Source organism: Dama dama, chromosome 15, assembly GCF_033118175.1.
Source record: "Dama dama isolate Ldn47 chromosome 15, ASM3311817v1, whole genome shotgun sequence".
Lineage (NCBI taxonomy): Eukaryota > Metazoa > Chordata > Mammalia > Artiodactyla > Cervidae > Dama > Dama dama.
In genome coordinates, this window is record NC_083695.1 from 61,730,596 (window position 1) to 61,751,701 (window position 21,106).

Consider the following 21,106-nt stretch of genomic DNA (forward strand, 5'->3'; position numbering starts at 1 on the left):
TTTGCATATCGTTGTACTTTTAGCCAGAAGTTTTGATCTTTAAAAACTAGTTCAGCAAACAGCTTTCAGCCAGGAACTGTGCTCAGGACTGAGGACACAAAAATCAATAAGGATAAGTCCTTGCTATAAGGAACATTAAATCTAGTAATATAGTAATGACCAGAATTTAATGTAAAGTAAATTCCTCTTTAACAAATATTTATTCAGTGTCACAGCAGCAGCACTATGGGAGAGGCACTATTACAGGTGCTAGGGATAAGCAATGAATGAGCAGATAAAAATTTTAGCAAAAACCCTATTTTATTTCCCTGACATATGTGGGCTAATTCTGCCTACTTATATGCATATCGTATCCTGTTTTGCATCTTATTCAACTTAAGGAGAATGAGTGTTAGAAGTCATTTCTTGCAGTGACTTGAAGTGAGTGATTTTGAAGTCCCTGGGACAGTTTGCAAGCCAGTGAACATGGGAGGTATTTCTCTGTATCTATTTCTGCCTTATTTCATCCTCCCCCTTCTTGATGCTGCCTATACAGAATGAATAAAGAAATAAAGAATAAAGAATTTCAAATAAATACATTTTATTAAATTTAATAAATTAAAAAGAATTTAATAAAAATTTAATAAATATTTAAAAATTTTAAAAATAAAAAAATTAAATAAAAAGAACAAAGAATTAAAAAATAAAAGAATAAAGAAAGCTGAACACTGAAGAACTGATGCTTTTGAACTGTGATGTTGGGGAAGACTCTCGAGAGTCCCTTGATTGCAAGGAGATCCAACCAGTCCATCCTAAAGGAAATCAGTCCTGAATATTCATTGGAAAGACTGGTGCTGAAGTTGAAACGTCAACACTTAAGCCGCCTGATGCAAAGAACTGACTCATTTGAAAAGACCCTGATGCTGGGAAAGATTAAAGGTAGGAGTAGAAGGGGATAACAGAGGATGAGATGGTTGGATGGCATCACCGGACTCGATAGACATGAGTCTGAGCAAGCTCCAGAGATGGTGGTTGACAGGCAAGCTCGGTGTGCTGCAGTCCATGGGGTCGCAGAGTTGGACACAACTGAGCAACTTAACTGAACTGATACAGAATGAAACGAAAATCTGTAACCTAAGGAAGACTTTGGATGGTAGCTTACCTTGGAGTAAGGCTGAGCAATCTTCTTGTTTCCCAGAACCATGACATAAGAAGAGACAATTGCCAAAGTTGTGACTGAAATCATAAAAATTTGAATTTTTTGAATAACTGGGCATCTAATATGTATGACTTATTCGATAATGTTGACTTCACAGTCTAGTGAATCATTTGAGAGTAAAGCTATAACGTTGGAAGGAGAAGGGATAGAAGAGAATCCAACATCATTCCAGGGATTATAGCTTAGAAAGAAATGCAAGACATCATCTGGTTTTATTTGGTTTGCTTTCTCTCCCTCCCCATTTTTACAGAAAACTTCAAACATATATAAAAGTAGAAATAATAGTAAAAATCAGCTTCCAGCTTCAAAAATGACCTCTTCGTGCTCAGTTCGTCGCTAACCCACTGTTATCCCTTTCTCTCATTATTTTTAAGCAATCTCAGATGTCAAATAAGTTATTTACAACTGTTCAGAAGGTGAGGTCATAGTTTCAATCCCCTTGGTTAACAAGCTCAGAGAGGGTAAGTCTTTAAGTTGGTTAGTGCAGCTATTTTTAACCCCTACACCTCAAAAGTAAAAGTCAAGAAGTTTACTAACAGAGAATACTGGACTTAGCATAGTGCAATTAAACAGTATGTATAAGACATGAATTGTCAAACCTCCCACCTGTCCCATGATCATGGCCACATTTTGGGCACTAGTTACAAGTGAAAAATGATGTTTCCCCATATAAGAACCTTAACCTATAGCCTGAATGTCACTTGAACCCATTATAATTGTCATCAGTACATGTAAAACTTTATTTTCAGTTTATGTCAATTATCTGATGAATTCCATAAATTAATACTCATTCTAAAAAGATAACTTTGTATTATTTGGCTTGTAATCATCTCTGTTAAGCCTCTGATTCAGAAAGAAAAAAAAAAAGAAATAAATTCTTCGAGGAATTACGCAGGATGTGGGAACTGCTGATTGATGTTTCTTTTCATCAGTTATTTCAAAACCAAATCCCTGTGGATAAGGAAACTGCAAATAAATTTGTCCAAGTAAAAGTGTTCTTTTTCAACTACTTAGTAATAAAATGGGTCTGAGACTCTTCCTAAGCCTCATTGTTCCCATCTTCAGCCTGCTCTACTTTCAAGGAAGGTTAGTTGATTTTTACTGAACCAGTGTCAATGGCTTACCTATTATGAATAACATGCACAACTAGACATGGAGCTAGTTTCCTAGGTCTGTCAGGTTAGTGACAATGATACCACTATTTGGGCTGGTCAGAATGTTCCAGAAGTTTCAGAGCAGGAGGGAAAGATTCTGCTAGTGTCTTTGTCATGGAAACCTGCAACATGTTGATTTGGCTGCTTTGATTGTCATACTTGCTCGATTGTGTCCCAAAATGTTACCTAGGGCATGTGACACTCATCCCTATGAGGAGTGGGGTACAAGGCACCCCCTCATTGAGCATTTGATGAGATAATTGATGGTTAAAAAAAGCTACAAAAATTACCTGAATAAATAACACTGTAAAAAGGCAGACACCCAGACATTTTTCTGTGCACTACTCCCACTCATTTCTCTGAGAGATAAAAGCAGCAAAGATTGACAATCTGTCAGTGCAACCATTTTCACTGTGTACTTTTTCTGGGCAGGTTATTCACATCGAACTCCTTTGATGTGATCAGTGATGATGCTTTCATTGGTCTCCCACATCTAGAGTATTTGTAAGTAAAATAACCTTTTTTTTTTTTTAAACATAATGATACAGGACAAGGGCTCTGAGGTTCCTACAGCTGTTTGACCAAAAATATTATAACCTATTGCAGATTCATAGAAAACAACAACATCAAGTCCATTTCAAGACATACTTTCCGAGGACTAAAGTCTTTAATTCACCTGTAAGTATGAACGTTGCTATTATATTTTAAGCTTGCCAATGGACAATGCAGTTTGATAATCTGTGGTTAATGTTTATCATAGATAACCTATTTTATGGGTATCTATGAAAATTTAAGAAACCAAAATGATTTCTCTCCATGCACACTGCCTTTTCTCCCTGTCTTCAGCCAGTGTATCCAGGAAACCCATTCCTATTAATATTAGCCCAATCAACAATAATTAGGAAAATATCCTAATGCAAGGAAATTATGTGAATGAAATAATGTTTTTATTAACTGCATCATTACTCAACTTCATGAACTGACTATATAGTTTTTGCTGTTTCTCTTTTTCTGTATAAGCCCTGATTTCATATACATTTAAACATATGCTAGAACCACAGGCCACATCTACACAGCACCTGAACAACTTTTTTATGAGTAAAATATTTAATTATTTAGTGGGTGATTAGAGCTCCATCAATTGTTCTGAACAGGAAATAATTTTACCTTCCAGGGAACGGAGACATATTTGGTCATCACAACTAGGGATGTAACTGGGATTTAGTGAGTGGAGAATAGCAGTGCTGCTGAACATCCTGCAATGCATAGGAAAGCCTCTCACCAGCTTAGAATGCTGAGAAACCAAATATGAACTGAATAACTCATCTCTCTTACTTTCAACTACACCTTACACACACACACACACACACACACACACACACATATTTTTAATGAAAACAGAAGGACATGGGAAGAAACAGCACCAACATTTGTTGTGTGTCTACTACTACAATGGTCAGTACTCTTTACATGAATTTTCATTTAATTATCTTGACAATCCTGCCAGATAGGCACAATAACCCCCATTTTATTTTTTAACCCCCACTTTAGAAATGAGGAAACAGAAGCTTGGAGGGGATATATGACAAGTAAACTGACTAGTTAGGGAATTATGATAACATCAACTCCGTAGCTGAACTGCTGTGGCTACTCATCCATTCAGCAACTATTTCTCAAGTTCCTAATATGTATCTCATTAGTGTTAGATAAAGAGGCAAGCCATCTAAGCATCACAGTCATTCTGTCTATTTTAACCTGTTGCCTCACAGTAGCTCATTTCTAGCTCTGTTCTAGACCCCAGGAGGTACCAGGTAACGAAGCAGGTAAAAATGCCTGCCCTTTGAGCCTTTATTCTAGGGTGTCCACATGGTCTCATGCTGTCTCTACTAGTTTCTATCTCTACTGTTACTTGGATTTGCAGCAACAGGGAACTGATGGCCCTATGTATTTTACAAAATCAGTACACCTTTCAAGGCTTCTGTATATAGTCATTATAAAAGGATGAGGAAAATATTGTCTATAAAATAAACAGCAACACTGCTTTTCACATCAATGTTGTAAGTGCTGCAAAATTGGCTGTGCATGGTGGGAATGCTGTGCTATTTGATTATAAAGCCAAATGCCACCAAGCCTGATATTTCAGACTAAAACAGATAAATGGAAGCTCATAACTTCAACCTGAGATCTACTTGGCTCACATAAATCTATTCAACACGGCCTGTGACTAATGGCTGAGCATCACGAGGGGCTGAAGGAAGAATCTAAGACCCCACGGTTCTCTCTGGAAACCTGGACAGAGCCTTGCTATGACCCTTAGTTCACTCAAGTGTGTCTTCTCTCCAGCCTAAAGGCCTACCTCATCTGGAGGGAAGAATGGAAAGAATGGGAGGGAAGGACGAAAGAGAGAAAAAGGAAGGGAAAAGGAGAGGAAGGTTAAGGAAGGCAGGAAAGGGAGGAAGAAAAAAATTTATACAACACTCTGGTGAAGAACATCCATCTTGTTTGACTAGAGCTCACTATGTCCATCAAATAAAATGGAAATATAAATTTGGGTCATTACGAGGCCCCTTCTTTAGAAGTGTGAAGAATATAAGAAGGATGCATTGGTACAGCATGTACTTATATCTAGAAATTTTCAGGCTCAAGGGAAAGCATAATGCAGTCCTCAAAGAAAGAGGCATGAATCTTAAAGATCAAACAGACAACGAAAGTGAAGTCCCACTTAAATAATGTGGGACCAGGTGCTGGAGGTAGGAGGGAGGTGTTAGGAGGGAACAGGTTAAAGTTGATTGAATATGACCCTTAGATTTCTTGCATTTTTATCAAACAGTTAGGTTGATTCAGTGACTGTGCCAATAAGAGGCTGTTTTTGAGCTACAAAAATGGCATTGCCATATGGTTCATCCTAAATAGTCTCTAGGATGTGCCACACAAAAATGAAGAAAATCCAGCTCCAACTTGGAAGAGCTCAGTCTAGCAAGAGGAATTAGACAAACAAATATTTTCTCACTGAGTGCCTAGTCCCCACATCATGTCCTCCTTTCTAATTATGCTGTTCTTCCAGGGGTACTTCCTTCCTTCCTTTTTTCTTTTCTCCTTACCTTTTTTTTTTCCTTTCAAAAAGAGATAGGGAAGATTTAAAGCCCTAATGTCCCTCTGACTACTCAGCACATCAAGTTCATTTTCCATTATTAACCACTTATACGTACATTTGACATTTCTTTGAGCCATTAATTTTCTTTTTAAGATTTTAGGTTTCAAAGTGCACTTTTCTCCTCCTCAGACCAATTCTTCTCAATTAAAGGCAATCATTCAAGTAGCAAATAATTATCACCCTGCCCTCTAACCCACAGGAGGAGTTTACAAAGCTTTTCATATTCTAGACCTCATTACAGTCTCTTGATGACCTTATGAAAGAGATAAGGTGGAGGGTTATGGAGAAAGCAGCATAGACATATATACACTAACATGTGTAAAGTAGATAGCCTGTGAGAAGTTGCTATATAACACAGGGAGCCCAGCCAGGTGCTCTGTAATAATCTAGAAGGGTGAGGAGGGAGGGGAGGGAGGCTTCAGAGGGAGGTGATTTACATATAATTATGGCTGATTTGCATTGTTGTATGGCATAAATCATCACAACATTGTAAAGCAATTTTCCTCCAATTAAAAATAAATTAAAAAAAAAAGAAACAGGGCAGACACTACCCCTACTGGCAAATGAGAATTCAGAGGTGTGCCCTGAGTTTAAGCTGCTCCCCAGTTAGTAGTGGTAAAAGCCAGTAGTTTTCCAAGATCTTTAATGAGACCTCTAGTGCCGTCTCCACCATGTCAATTATAGAAGGACCAGAGAGCTTTACGGATGGCTAGGTCCTTCCACAGGACATGATCCGAGAAGCAAACACAAATGGGGAAGGAAGAGAAGATCCTGAAGACAGGAGCCCTACCCTCACTCTTGGTCTCCAAATGCAATTAGTTAGAATTAGACACATACTTTTTTTTGCTGGCTTTTTAAAAAATATATATTTTGTATTGGAGTATAGCTGATTAACAATGTTGTGATAGTTCCAGGTGGACACAAGTCTCAGCCATACCTATACATATATCCATTCTTCCCCAAACTCCCATTCCGTCAAGGCTGCCATGTAACATACTCTCAATGGTGTGTAGAGTACGTATGTACTTTTGTAGTATGTACAACAGTAGACATACACTTTTAGATCCAACTAGTTCCCACTCTGGCTTAACATTAAAGCTGCTCCAAGGGAACTTGGGAGCACTGATATAAATTCAGTTCATTCCTAAAGAAGCAATGAACTTACCTCACCTTCTTATACATCTATCTCAGTAGACTTGCCTTCTAAAGAGACATTTTTAGATAACTTAAAATTTACTATACAGACTCCCCTCTCCTTCAGACCAACCCCTCCCCAAAAGGGAATTCCTTATATTTAAGTCCTTACAAATCCTGTCAAATTCCGAGAGCCTCTCTTGATTATTCTAAATGACTGTCCTAATAGTATACATGATTAACTTAAGTGTTTGAATAGTTCATATATTTCAGAAAGGTTTGAATTTTCCTGATAACCATGTATTACTTCTGAAGTCAGGGGGAAAATGAATTAAAAAATAGTTTATGGGGGAAAATGAATTAAAAAATAGTTTATGGTCAATGATGACAAAATTTCTAAACATTTTGTATTGGTTTCTGTTAACACCCACAATGTTTTAGTAATGATTCCCTTGGGCATCACATAAGTGTCATGGTGGCTAAGGTCCAGTGGAGGCAGGATTGTTTGCATGTATGTATAAAAACATTTGGGGAAAATTATCATCGATCTATACGTGTCATGAAGCACCTACTGGTTGTTCTGCAATGCGGAGGTACAAAAGACATATATGCAGTCCCCAAACTCAGGGCATCCATGTGTCCCCAGTTAATCAGGCAGGATGTCCTCACTTAAGCCTTCACAATGACAAGCATGTGTAGAGGGCAGTGGGATATAGTGGCTGAGGTGGTTGTCTCTGCTACCAGACTGTGAGTGTTCAAAGCCAGGCTTTACCCATTAATAGCTCTGGGACATCAGGCAGGTCGCTAAGCTTCCTGGTGCTTCCAATTTCTTTTGTGTAAAACAGAAGTGATAACAGTCATCTGTAAAAATAGGGGTGGAAAATAATAAGATACTTAGGAACACCTAGATTCTAAGACTGACAGGAGATTAGGCCAGTTACTCTATGTAAAGTACCTAGAACAGAGTGTGGTATGCAGCAAACACCATCATGTAGGAAAAAACTAAGCCTTGCTGCCTAACCTCTACTGATTCTGGATCAGGACTCCAAATGCTGCAGTGTATTTATCTCCTTTAAACATTTTGTATGAAATTAAAATAACTGCACTTGAAGTACCGCAAATTCAGTGAGACACCAACTCAAGCTGAGAATCTGCACTGCAGGGAGGCTGGGAGCACCCCAGATGGCCGTGGGCGAAGCTTTCTTAGCAGCAGAGCCCAGTGGCACTGAAACAAACGTGCTGTCTGAGCCAGTCTGGTCTGCCTTAGCAAGAAGACTTTCCAGTAGGTTCCATGCTCCATAATTAGAGGTTTTCTCAGGTAAGCCATGAAAACACCAAAGTGGAGTGAAAGTGAAAGTCACTCAGTCGTGTGCGACTCTTTGCAACCCTATGGGCTATACAGTCCATGGGATTCTCCAGGCCAGAATACTGAAGTGAGTAGCCTTTCCCTTCTCCAGGGGATCTTCCTAACCCAGGGATCGAACCCAGGTCTCCTGCATTGCAGGTTTATTCTTTACCAGCTGAACCACCAGGGAAGCCCAAAGTGGAGGGAATGGTCATCATTTCCATTGGGAAGGAAAGCCTGCCTGCCCTTGACCCTTCTCAGCCAGTCTCAAGGCAGCTAGGTGTTCAGTTGGACAGTTTCCCAGGTATTTTAAAGGATGTTTCTTAGGTAGATTCTGAATCAGGACCTAGAGAATGGAGCTTAGTTACAGACACACTTTCAAAAACCCTCCTAGGAGAACTTTCCTGGTGGTCCAGCGGCTAAGAGGCCAAGCTTCCAGTGCAAAGGGTCTGGGTTCAATTCCTGGGTTGGGAAACTAGGTCCCACATGTCACAAATAAGTGTTCACATGCTGTAATTAAATGACCCCTGATGGTGCAACTAAGGCCTGGTGCAGCCAAGTTAAAAAAAAAATTAAAGGAAGTCTCCTAGGGGATTCCCTGGCGGTCCAGTGGTGAGGACTTGGCCCTTTCACAGCAGGGTTTGAACCCTGGCCAGGAACTAGGATCCCAGGCTCAGAGGAGGGAGGGAACTTTGTGAGCATCAGGAGCACGTGATGTCAGGGTAAGGCAATGGTAATTCACAGGGCTTTGCAGTTTCTCCCTAACTCAGTGTCTTGGTGTACAGGGCCTGAGACGCATTCTCTGCCCTTTCCTCTGTCTCGCTTGGTGCCCTTTCTCTTATCCATTCAAGCCTGTCCCATTCATCCACTCATTCATTCAATCATTTATTCATTTAAAAGCAGCTGTTGAGGACTTACATTATGTCAGGCACTGGGGATACAGTGATAAGACAAACATCCTTCCAGTACTCGCTGCGGAGTAATCCTAGAAAACAATTAACATCAGTGACATGTCTCACTTCCCTGTCTTCACTCCTCTCCCAACCAATTCTACCCTTCATCAGCTACCCAGATACAGTGCATTCTTACCCCTTAATAAAACCTGTAGTGAAGCGCATTGACTCTTTCTTAATTTTGGAATTTTAAAATCTTTTTTTTTTTAGACCAAAACAAACAAAATGCAGTTCACCCATTTCTCCCACCCCTCAACCTCACCTCTAGCAGCCACCAATTTGTTCTCTGTATCTATGAAGTTCATTGTTAACACCCTGGCTATGTGAGGTCTACAGTTTTATCCTTCGGGCAGATAGTGGAACTCTCAATTCACCGGCTCTTTCAAAGAACTGCGTTGGGCAGCAAGGAAAACAGATGTCTCTTTCTTGGTAACCTTAATGGCTGCAGTAATTCAGGACTAGACTATTTTATCATTTCCCTCCCACTGTTCTAAAACCCAGCCTACTCCAAGCATGCATCCTGCAGCCAGTTGTACTTTATGTTGGTTTCTGGGAGCCACTTAGGAGAAGTTAGCGTAAGGACTGTAGGACACAATTGTGCCAGCAAATATATTGAGATGCATAACTTGAGAGTGACTCTAGACTGGTCCAAGACACCAAGAAATTTCTTCATTCAACCACCAGTCAGTAAAAGGAATTGTGGAGATGTTCTCTTGCAAAATCTTCTTTAGCAGTATTTTCTTAATACTATGTAGGTAGACAGTCACAGCAGTTCACTTGTATGGTCAGTTTTCTAAATGCTGTTTTGGGGCAATGATCACACAAAAGCCCTTCTCCTTCCAGTCCCCTCCTCCCAAATGCCCTTTATTGAAAGCAGTCCACATACCAGCTACCATCCTGAGTTACTGCATTTTTTTTTAACACTCTTATAATATGAGGTATTATACCTCCACTTAAAAATGAAAAAACTGAGTTGAAGAGAAGGTCCATAACCACAGTCACACAGCCAGTAAATAGTGGAGTCAGGATTCAAACAGCTCAGAATGACTCCAAAGCTATGCCCCTCATCACAAAACGGACTGTCACTGAGACTGAAACCTTCTGATTCAGTTCCCTTTCTTCTGTGCCAAGGTTCATTGAAAAAGGTTTCTAATCTAGTCTAGTGGTAATTTCCAAAACTCAGAAAAACAACATAATTAACTTAAAAATAGGTTTTAAATGTCTTTAATGCTTGCACTTGAGAAATCCCGTACTAATTAGAAGACATAGAAACAGAAGACTTTTGAGAGTGTTTTAAGATGAATTTGAGAGAATTTTCAAGAGCTTTGGAGGCTGACAGCATAGGCTCCTTTGTTTTAATTTTCAATTTTTATTGTGAAAATTAAAACCGCTTCTAAGGAAAGTATATAACATGTATACGTATGTATGCATGCTCAGTCGATTCAGTTCAACTCTGTGACCCTATAAACTGTAGCCCGCCAGGCTCCTCTGTCCATGGGATTCTTCAGGCAAGAATACTAGAGTGGGTTGCCATGCCCTCCTCCAGGGGATCTTCCCGACCCAGGGATTGAACCTGAGTCTCCTGCACTGGCAGGTGGGTTCTTTACCCACTGAGCCACCTGGGAAATGCAAGTATATGTATAGTGCTGATTAAAGACAAATCACCAGTACCTAGTCACCCTTCCCGTCATACAGTATCTGCTCCCGGTTACGTGCACAATTCTGCAGTGTGGACACATGACCTTTTCCTTGATACTATCAGGACTGTTTCCTGCTCATTACTCTTGATTAGAATCAGAATCATTTTAGCAATATGTGGAAGAACAAATAGAGAAGGAGAAAACAATTCCTGTGATAATAGGGCAAGAACTGTAAGAAGGAAAAAAAGATGATTAAACAGGATGAATGGATGATTGGATAGATGGATATTTATGAGGAAGCTATTTTCTAAGGAGGGATGAATGAATGGAGCTAAAAAGGAAAAACATGTAGAAAAAGAATAGGCAAAAAGAGTGTGCTAGAGTGGGAGTAGTTAGACAGGCCTCCAAGTTTGAGAGCTGTGGGTTCTAAGAGCTGGTGGTTGAGCTACTCCTGGAGCCAGTGAGGGGAGGGAAGGAGGGGAAGGGCGGCCTGAGTGTGAGGGGGGAGCGCATGGAGAGGACAGACACGGGAAGGCAACCTTTAGTTGTCTGAGAGTGTGATGCTCCATTCGGTGCTAAATAAATAGAAAGACCAATGCCCAGGCACTGTTTTGTTACTGGTATTTTGGAGTGTTTCCTTGTTCATTTTGTTTAATACCATAACACAAAAAGGGCCATAAATGCATGTATTTTGTTTATGACTACAGTTTACGTTACTCTTTTTTTTTTTTTTCCAGGAGCCTTGCAAACAACAATCTCCAGACTCTCCCAAAAGATATTTTCAAAGGCCTGGATTCTTTAACAAATGTGTAAGAGGACCTAAGAAATCACTGATTAATTAACTAATTTGCAGTAGTTAACAAAGAAGTCTGGTGTTGATTATTAAAAATTTTAATTGGCTTTAAATTAAATGAGAAATTTAAAATTTTAATTTGTCTTAAATTTTGAATTTAGTTGGACTACTGTTTGAGTCTCCTAGGGTTTCCTCCACTATAGTTTGAAAACGTAACCCTAAGCTTTCCTTTGATAAAGTGTGTGTCTGTATGGGAGGGACTGATGACAAGCGACTTGGGGGGAGACAGGGGAAGAGGAGAGCTAGATAGAAATTTCAAGAAGCCTTTTTTTTTTTCTCACGGGGTTCAGGAAATGGGACAACAAAGGAAAAACACAAAGAAGTCTGGGTAACTGACAGAATAAAGATGAAAGGTTACACCCATGGGTTGGTCAGTAAACAGAGAAACGGAGCAGGAAGTGGGGGAAGGGAGAAAAGTTTGCCTTTTCTCTCATTACTCTGAACAACAACCCTAGGCTTAATCCCCAGGAATTTGGCTTAAGCCCCAGGAAGGGAATGAACTTAATTATTTTTGACCCTTTTTCAAACAAAAGAGCTTTCAAACTTTGACTTTTAAGCCTCAGAGTGAAAGATCTTTGGAAGGAATTTGTATATTTTGCAGTAAGCAAAGCAAGTAATGTATGCCTAACCGTCTCAAAAGCAATTTAGCTTCAATAAGTGCCTTCCAAAACATTAGAAAGGTATTTAAATGCCACAAGGTAGAACATAGGAACAAACGAAAGATGTGTGAAAACAACCATATTTATCAGGTCCTTTGCTATAGAATATATATTCAAAACAACTTTTCTCCAACAAAATTTGAGTCAAGTATCCTCGCCTAAAACCAGTATTTAACATCAAATCAGCTAGCTAGTGAAAAACTTTCTTTGTTCCTTGTAGTACTCCCCCAGCCCCTCCTCCATGCCTATTACCCCAATTCCTGAAAGATGGTTTATTTCCAAGAGACTGTCAGAATCAGGATACTTCCAAAGAGTCTTGGACAGACCACAGTTATCCACTCTGGTTTGCAATAGATCAGAAAAGTTGACACTCATTATTTCTGGGTCAGAGTAGTCTTGGGATATGAAGTCAGTCCTACGAATGTCTTGCAAGTTAGATAACTCCATGGCAGACTTGGGGATATAGCTTGTTTGGAGACCCTCTGGCCCAACATTATGTCAGTCTAAACCGCACGCTAGCAAAAGAAAAGTCACTTGAAAAGGGCTCAGTTTCTCCAAGGAATCCTATCATGGGTTTGGCCTACCTTGATACGCCCAAATCAAGAATTATCTAAGAAGTGCAAGGATCCATGCCAATATGCCTTTTAGTAGATTTCTTGGTTTTCTTTATCCCTTAAAACACATTTTTAAGTGCTCCAACACTTAAAAATTATTCTTGTGCTGTGTGAAAAGTAGACAATACCTATCTTAGGAATTCTATGTGACAGAGACGAGTTTTAGGAAAGAGATTGGATTTCTGAGCAGAAACAATGCAAATAAACAGAGAACTGATGAGTTGGGATCATATGTGGAAATTTAAACTATCTGTGCTGTGCAGTTTATTATGGGCATGAGCTATTGTATGTCTGCATTAACTCGGCTGTATCTAAGTCATTTCCTATTAAAATTGAATTTGAAGACCATGGAATAGGATCAGGATTAATTACATCTGTGAGGAAGAAGAAAAGCAAATAGCTCACTTGGTTTAATTAAATATGGTCCAACAGTCACTACATTCTGTGTTTTAGAACCCGTGTTGCCCAATATGGTAGCCGCACGTGTGATCACAGAACACTTAAAATGTGTTCCTAGTGTGACTGAGAAACTGAATTTTAAATTTTACTTAGTTTTTTTTTTTTTTTAATCAAATAAAAAACTAAATTTAAGAACTGATTTTTCTGTTCAATTATTGGAAAACTTTTAGGTATGCTTGGAACAAATCGGGTGTATGAATCTTTTTTTTTTAACTGTGAATTTTATTAAATCTAAGCACAAATCAGGAACTTCTGCTGAAGTTTTATTATCCAAATTGAGATATACTGTAAGCATAAAATACACGTTGGACTCCACAGAGACTTAGTATAGAAAAAGCATGCAAAATATCTCATAAGTAATTTTCATATCACTATATGTCAAAATGATAAAATTCTGTATGTATTGGGTTACATAACATATGATATTAAAAATAATTTCATCTGTTTCTTTTTACTTTTTTAATGTGTCTATAGAAAATTTTTAAACTACATATATGGTTCATATTGTGTTCCTATGGACAGCACAGCTCTAGACTGAACTACCTTTGAATCCAAGAGGGAGTAAGTTATGAGGTTCCATTGACTGGGGTGGCTTGCAAGGGTGCACTGTGGTCCTCTCTGAGCCCAAAGTGAACGATCAGACAGGTTCAAGGTAGATTATGAGGCATGATATAAAACCAGGTGAGGGCGTCCTGCTCATGTAATTGCTATGGTAAGAGTCATGCCTATGAAGGAAGGACCCTTGTATATCAAAAGCAGCTGAAGTTTGTCTTTCAGTGACCTGAGAGGTAATTCATTTAATTGTGACTGTAAACTGAAGTGGCTGGTGGAATGGCTAAGCCACACCAATGCAACTGTCGAAGACATCTATTGTGAAGGCCCTCCGGAATACAAGAAGCGCAAAATCAATAGTCTTTCCTCTAAGGATTTTGATTGCATCATTACAGGTAATGTATTCCAAATTATTCCATCTCATAAAATTAAACTAAGGGTTACATTTTTTTTTTAACATATGCAGGAACTGATATTTTTTATACATTAAAAACCAACTAAGCAATTTAAAGATATTATGAACCATTAAAACTTCATGTGTTTAAAAGCAAAGTAAAACTACCATTTTACTGTTTCTCTAGAATAAATGTATTTCTTATGGACATTTTAGATCTAGCCAACGAATGAGGCATTAGCACAGCTACTAATCATCATTTTCAATTTTTGCAGAGTTTGCAAAGTCTCAAGACCTGCCTTATCAATCACTGTCCATAGATACTTTTTCTTATATGAACGATGAGTATGTCGTCATTGCTCAGCCTTTTACTGGAAAGTGCATTTTCCTTGAATGGGACCATGTAGAAAAGACCTTCCGGAATTATGACAACATCACAGGTATGAAAAGGCTGACTGTATTTTGAATGGAAAGTTAAACTGCTTGGGTCAAGGGCAAAAAGAAAAGATGAATGATATCAGGGAATGCTTTTGGCAGGTTTGTAGTTCAGTCGCTAAATCGTGTCCAACTCCTGCCACCCCATGGACTGTAGCCCACCAGGCTCCTCTGTCCATAGGATTTTCCGAGCAAGAATACTGGTGTGGGTTGCCATTTATTACTGCAGGAGATCTTCCCAATCTAGGGATCAAACCTGGGTCTCTAGAACAGTAGGCAGTTCTTTACCAATTGAGCTACCAGGTTTAGAATCATTTGAATCCTAAATCTACCATTTGAGATTGTTCCCTAAAGCTTAATTTCCTCAGTTGTAAAATGGTAATACTAATATCTAACTTGCAGGGCTCTTACGAAATAATGAGAGCACATGTTCAAGAAACTCAGCATAGGACCTATCTCAGTAAATACGCAATAAAAAGTGGGTTATTTTTCTTGAAAGAAAAAGTACTGGACTAAGAATTATGAGTTCTATCTAGGTTCTGCCACAAACAAACTAGTTAAGCCACACTCTTACTGGGTCCATTTTTTTAACTACAGAATTGAGTTTATTTTAGATCGAAGAATCTCAAATTTTATTGCAAAAACATTACTTCTGCAAAATGTTCATGTATGACTTGTGACATAAGGGTTTTATGGTCCAGTAAATTTGGGACCCATATCTCCCTCTTGGAGATTCATAATAACACACATTAGAGGCTCTGAGAAATCCTGCAGTGAGGACACAAACCTCTTTCTAGTATTTTTTGCATTTAATTTGATGATGGAAATCTTTTTTTTTTTTCCCATGAAAACTTTTACTTAGGTCACCTCTTAAGTTTCTTCCTCATTTCAAAAACTTTTAAGTGTTAAGTCATAAATTAGAACATGAGGCTCCCTCTGAAATCACCTTCACATCAGCGTTAGCTTCTAACACCGTTAAACTTGCTTCTGAGAGCACTCCCACATTCCCATAGAAGGTCACCCACTCGACAAGGCTGGGATGGTTATAACTAGATTTTGTTGGCAGTCATCAACTCTATTGCTCAAAGGATCAGGGCAAGTTTTGGTCTTAGCTAAGACTGAGGTGCCCAGATAACTGAATCCCCTCCAAACTGAGACCCTCCTACAATCCTCTTTCCTTCTCAAGGAGGAAGGCTATGCTTCCCTTTCTCCTGAAGCCCCCTCAGTTCTCCAGTGGATTGCAGCAGGACTTTGTGCAATCTAAACCAGCTTCTTCTTACATGCGTACAGTCTCTCAATTGCCATGAATGAATCTTTAGATGAACACTTGAAAGAAAAATGAATCATATATTTGCAGACTTCCAGATGACATTATCTAGTCCAGGATGATGAATATATGTCATATATGCAGTCACTATCCCCTCCCTCACCCCATATAGACACTGTTAATCTATCATGATGTTCTTTCTTGCAGAGGACAGAATCCTTCTTAATACAGTTCTCCAGGCAGTCCCAATCAATCAATCAATATTGGTACATGATTGAAAACCAGCAGCCATCTCTAATCTAGTTCCAACTTTCACTGTATAGAAGGGAAAACTGAATCCCAGAGAAGAGATTTTCTTAAGGTCACAGAATCAGCTGAGTCTTGAAAAGGGTCATAAATAGAATAATTTTGCCTATGCATGCAGTCAATTAATAGAAAGAGTCGATGTGGAACTTATTACCTCAAAGCCCTTACAGCTGCAGTTAGAAAAAGCCTGGGGCTAGATTTGCCTTGCTCTCTTTGGGTTTCAGAGAACCAACCTCCCTCTAGAAGATCAGAATCTATTGATAACTTAAACTCTTAACAAAGGATACTGAGCTAGGCTTCTGACAGACCCCCATGTAGTTTTTCTGAGATTTCCCAAAGTAACTTTCAGGAGCTTCGCCCACGACTGTACCCCTCTTTCCCTTTTCTTAAGGATTCTTCCTTCTTCTCTTTTGCCACTAGTGACCTAAAGCTTCAGAAAAATCCCGAGTGACATCTCTCTTTTCTTAGGGGAAAGTTAGTGGATTCTAGAGCTAGAAACCATTCATTACAGAGAACACAGCAATTGAAGATAGAGCTGTGGGCTGCCCAGGCCACTGCTCAAGACTTGGTGAGGTTATCCTAGAACCTTGTGGAATCCAAGCCCAAGTTGGAAGCCCCAATATAGCTAACTCCTCGCCCTGGGTTAAGTTAAAAGCATAGGGACACTGGTAGCCTTGGGCTTGAATCCCAACTCTGCCTTCTAGCAGCATCGAACCTCTCTGACTTTCAGCCTGCTCACCTGCAAAAGGAAGGGTAATAATAATAGTTATCTCTTAAGATTGGTGGGAAATTTAATGAGATGATCTGGCAAAGCATAAAGTAGGTGCTCAATAAATGGCAGTTTCCACTAGAATTACTGTGACTAACTCATTGATACGTCAGGGAAAGCAATGATTCTTTTCCATAAGAAGTGAGAGGAGAGAGAGCTCCCTGACGGTCCAGTAGTTAGTACTCACTGCTTTCCCTGTTCAATCCCTGATTGAGGGAACTAGATCCATGTGTGGCATGGCCAAAAAAAAAAAAAAAAAGACAAAGAAGAGGGACTTCCATCACCGTCTTCCAGGGTCTTCCACTGGCAATTCAGTGGTTAAGACTCTGCACTTCCAATGAAGGGGGCGCAGGTTCAATCCCTGGTCGGGGAACTAAGCTCCCACCTGCCACGTGGGGCAGCCAAAAATTTTTTTTTTAAAAATTAAAGACAATGAAGAAGAAGAAGTGAGAGGGAAAACTCAGGCTGTAGCCATGTGTCCTGAATGTCTAGTACACATTGGATGTGACAAGACAACTCTACTGTTGGTAACAAGGCTCCATGAGGCAAAAAGGCACAGTCTTGTTGCCACTGGATCTGATTAAAAAACTGGCTTTGCCTAATCAACGAAAGAAATCTCTTATTTCAGGCTGAAACAAGAGTTTGGTGGCAGCTGCATGGTCTCAGCCTGTGTATTAACATGCTCCAAGAGAAGGATGGCCATCCTCCTAATCTCTCATTTGTCTTTCCCAGGCACGTCCACTGTAGTGTGCAAGCCTATAGTCATTGAAACTCAGCTCTATGTCATTGTGGCCCAGCTGTTTGGTGGCTCTCACATCTATAAGCGAGACAGTTTTGCAAATAAATTCATAAAAATCCAGGATATTGAAATCCTCAAAATTCGAAAACCCAATGACATTGAAACATTCAAGATTGAAAACAACTGGTACTTCGTTGTTGCTGACAGTTCAAAAGCTGGTTTCACTACCATTTATAAGTGGAACGGAAATGGATTCTACTCCCATCAATCTTTACATGCGTGGTACAGGGATACTGATGTGGAATATCTAGAAATAGCCAGAACACCTCAGACTCTCAGAACGCCTCATTTAATACTGTCCAGCAGTTCCCAGCGTCCTGTCATTTATCAGTGGAACAAAGCAATACAATTATTCACTAACCAGACTGACATCCCCAACATGGAGGATGTATATGCCGTTAAGCACTTCTCAGTGAAAGGCGATGTGTACATCTGCTTGACAAGATTCATTGGTGATTCCAAAGTAATGAAATGGGGAGGGTCCTCATTTCAGGATATTCAGAGGATGCCATCACGAGGATCCATGGTGTTCCAGCCTCTTCAGATAAATAACTACCAATATGCAATTCTTGGAAGTGATTATTCCTTTACTCAAGTGTATAACTGGGATGCAGAGAAAGCCAAATTTGTGAAATTTCAGGAATTAAATGTTCAGGCACCAAGATCATTCACGCATGTGTCCATTAATAAACGCAATTTTCTTTTTGCTTCCAGTTTTAAGGGAAACACACAGATTTACAAACATGTCATAGTTGACTTAAGCGCATGACACACCAAATTCTGTGGCTGCCATCAGTAACTTTCTACAGTACATGATCCGGATGAACTCAAATGCATGATGACTCTTCTTTTCACACTTGCAAATGAATGCCTTTCAAACATTGAGACTGCTAGAACCAAGCACTACCCATATCTCCATCTTTACCTGTCCAGTCCAGTGGTGTGGGAAGTTACCTTTTATAAGACAAAACTGAATTGTGTAACTGTTCTTTGCAGTGAAGATGTGTAAATAAGCGTTTAATGGTATCTGTTACTCCAAAAAGAAATATGAATATGTACTTTTCCATTTATTTATTCATGTGTTCAGAAACAACTGCCAAATAAAATGTTTACATTTTCTTTCATATCCCAAAGGTAATTATTTACAGGAGTTATTTTATTCTTGGTAATAGTATGTTGAGTAAAGAGTTTTATACAATGGGGTTATATTTGGATCGAGAATTTATGTAGTAAATAATGAGTGAAGATGAACATTCATATTGATTGCCTATCATTTATTATCAGGTTGATCAGCTGAGTTTGAATATTCAAAGGTGTTTCTAAAGGGCATGGTTTTGGGGAACACTTTGGGGTGAAATAGTGACAAATGGAAGAAGAGTAGAGAAACTTACCTGTTACAAGATGGCCAATTAGACAGTTAGGCCCATCCTTTCCTATGTGATAGCTCCAGCTAAAAACATCATTTGGGGAATTTATAGAAGCTAAATTCAAGATCTTGGATTTTTAAAGCCTTCTTCAGGGACTTCTAAATGTCTGACTCTCAAATCATCTGACAGCTGACAGAGATTTTAACCTTACAGCACTTGCATCTGATATATCCGATACCAAGGCCTCAATCTAACCAAGGACGCTTTGCTTCTAGACATCAGTTCTGACATGTTACTGACATACTGCTGAGTGCCCACAAGGATCAGATCTGACTTTCTAAATTCCTGCTCCTGGATCACATGGTATGTTAGCACCTAGCACAATGCCTTTGATAGAGTAGGTTCTCAAAAACTACTTTTGAAGATGCACATGTTATAAACTTAAAAATAAACTTCACAAGGCCCTTTGATCTAATCAGTCATATTTACTGAGTACCTACTAATGGGGTATCTTTTCTGTGGTTGGGGGAGGAAAACAGGAATAGAGCATAGTCCTTGATCTGTGGGGTCTTAGAAGACTAACAGGGTGATTAGGACACAAAAAACTACAGAATAAGCTGTGAGTGCCAAATGTCACCTAAACATTCTGATTTTAAGTATCATAGGAGTGTCCAAGATGAGTTCCTGGAAGAAGTGGTCCTTGTTTGAAGATAAAGGGAAGAGATGATTTCAAAAGGGAATCAGGGCAGAGGAGATATTCTTGGCATGATTTGGTTCTGTGTGCTGCCTTCATGGAGGGGATCAGAGCTTCCTCAGGCTTACTGTTGCTCAGACTCTTTTGCTGAATGATTAGGGGGGCAGGTGGGACAGACAGCAACTCTGGCAGCATGTATCTGGCAAACTTGAGGCATTAAAGGTACACATAATAGTTACATAGTCTCTGGGAAGTAACACCTTGGGGAGCTATGCAGAGGAACCAGATTCCTTTACCCCATGGGGAAGATATCAACTCTGACATCAGGGTTATGGGGGGACGAAAAGACTCACCCACTCCCAATCCTGCACATAGGGAGATCTGGCCTTCGAATGTCTGACTTTCTTCGTTCCTTTGTCCAATAAGTAGCACATGTGTGTTAGAGGGGGGCTTCCCTGGTGGTGCTTGTAGTAAAGAACATGCCTGTCAGTGCAGGAGACTTAAGACTTGCAGATTCGATCCCTGAGTCAGGAAGATTCACTGGGGAGGGCCTGCCAACCCACTCCAGTATTTTTGCCTAGAGAATCCCATGGATAGAGGAGCCTGGCAGGCTACAGTCCATGGTATTGCAAAGAGTTGGACACAACTGAAGCCACTTAGCATGCACCTCTGTTAGAGAACACCTGCTTGGTACAGAGTGGGTTTAAGTCCTGTCCTGTCATGTACTGGCTTTGTTCACAGGCAAGCTACATGGCCTTGCTGAGCCTCAGTTTCTTCATCTGTAAGGACAACGATGCCTACTCCAAGGACAACAGAAGGATTAAATGAAACAAGGCACACATGGTGAATTGAATTTTACAAATATGGCCACAACGATATTTCCCATCCTACATGCTCTATGAGAACCTTGCCCTAACACCATCAAGACATGATGCCTAATTTCTTGATCCTTCCATCTGCATGGCCTGGTGACTGACAAAATGTAGTAGGAACGATGCAGTTTGACTTTTGAAGTGAAGTCATAAAAACAATGAAGCTTCTGCCTTGTGAAACTGGGAGGATCTCTTTTGGAGGCCTGAGCCGCTGCATACAAAGTGCTATTATTAGCCCAAGCCACCATTCTGAGGAAGCCCAAGCTTTGGTCAACAGCCCCAGATGAAGTCTCAGCCAACTGCCACATCAGCCACCATTTTTGTGAGCTAAGATGCCTCCAGATGATTTCAGCTCTCAGCTGTCAAGTCACCACAGACTGGCAAATATTCCCAACTGAAGATCCAGAAATCATGGAGCAGAGACAAGCGATTCCTATGATACCCTGCCGAAATTTCTGACCCACAGTATCTATGAGCATTAATAAAAT

At 39.7% G+C, this 21,106-nt stretch overlaps 1 protein-coding gene across 1 annotated transcript in view; it reads left to right on the top strand.

Moving 5' to 3' along the window:
• LGI1 (leucine rich glioma inactivated 1) overlaps positions 1-18,936 on the top strand; it is a 36,557-nt gene extending 17,621 nt beyond the window's left edge. The window contains exons 3-8 of the mRNA XM_061162210.1: positions 2,785-2,856; positions 2,959-3,030; positions 11,316-11,387; positions 13,941-14,110; positions 14,385-14,549; positions 17,619-18,936. Of these exons, the coding sequence (XP_061018193.1) occupies positions 2,785-2,856; positions 2,959-3,030; positions 11,316-11,387; positions 13,941-14,110; positions 14,385-14,549; positions 17,619-18,454 (1,387 nt within the window). The 3' untranslated portion in view covers positions 18,455-18,936. The remainder of the gene's footprint in view (positions 1-2,784; positions 2,857-2,958; positions 3,031-11,315; positions 11,388-13,940; positions 14,111-14,384; positions 14,550-17,618) is intronic.
• The last annotated feature ends 2,170 nt before the right edge of the window (positions 18,937-21,106 follow it).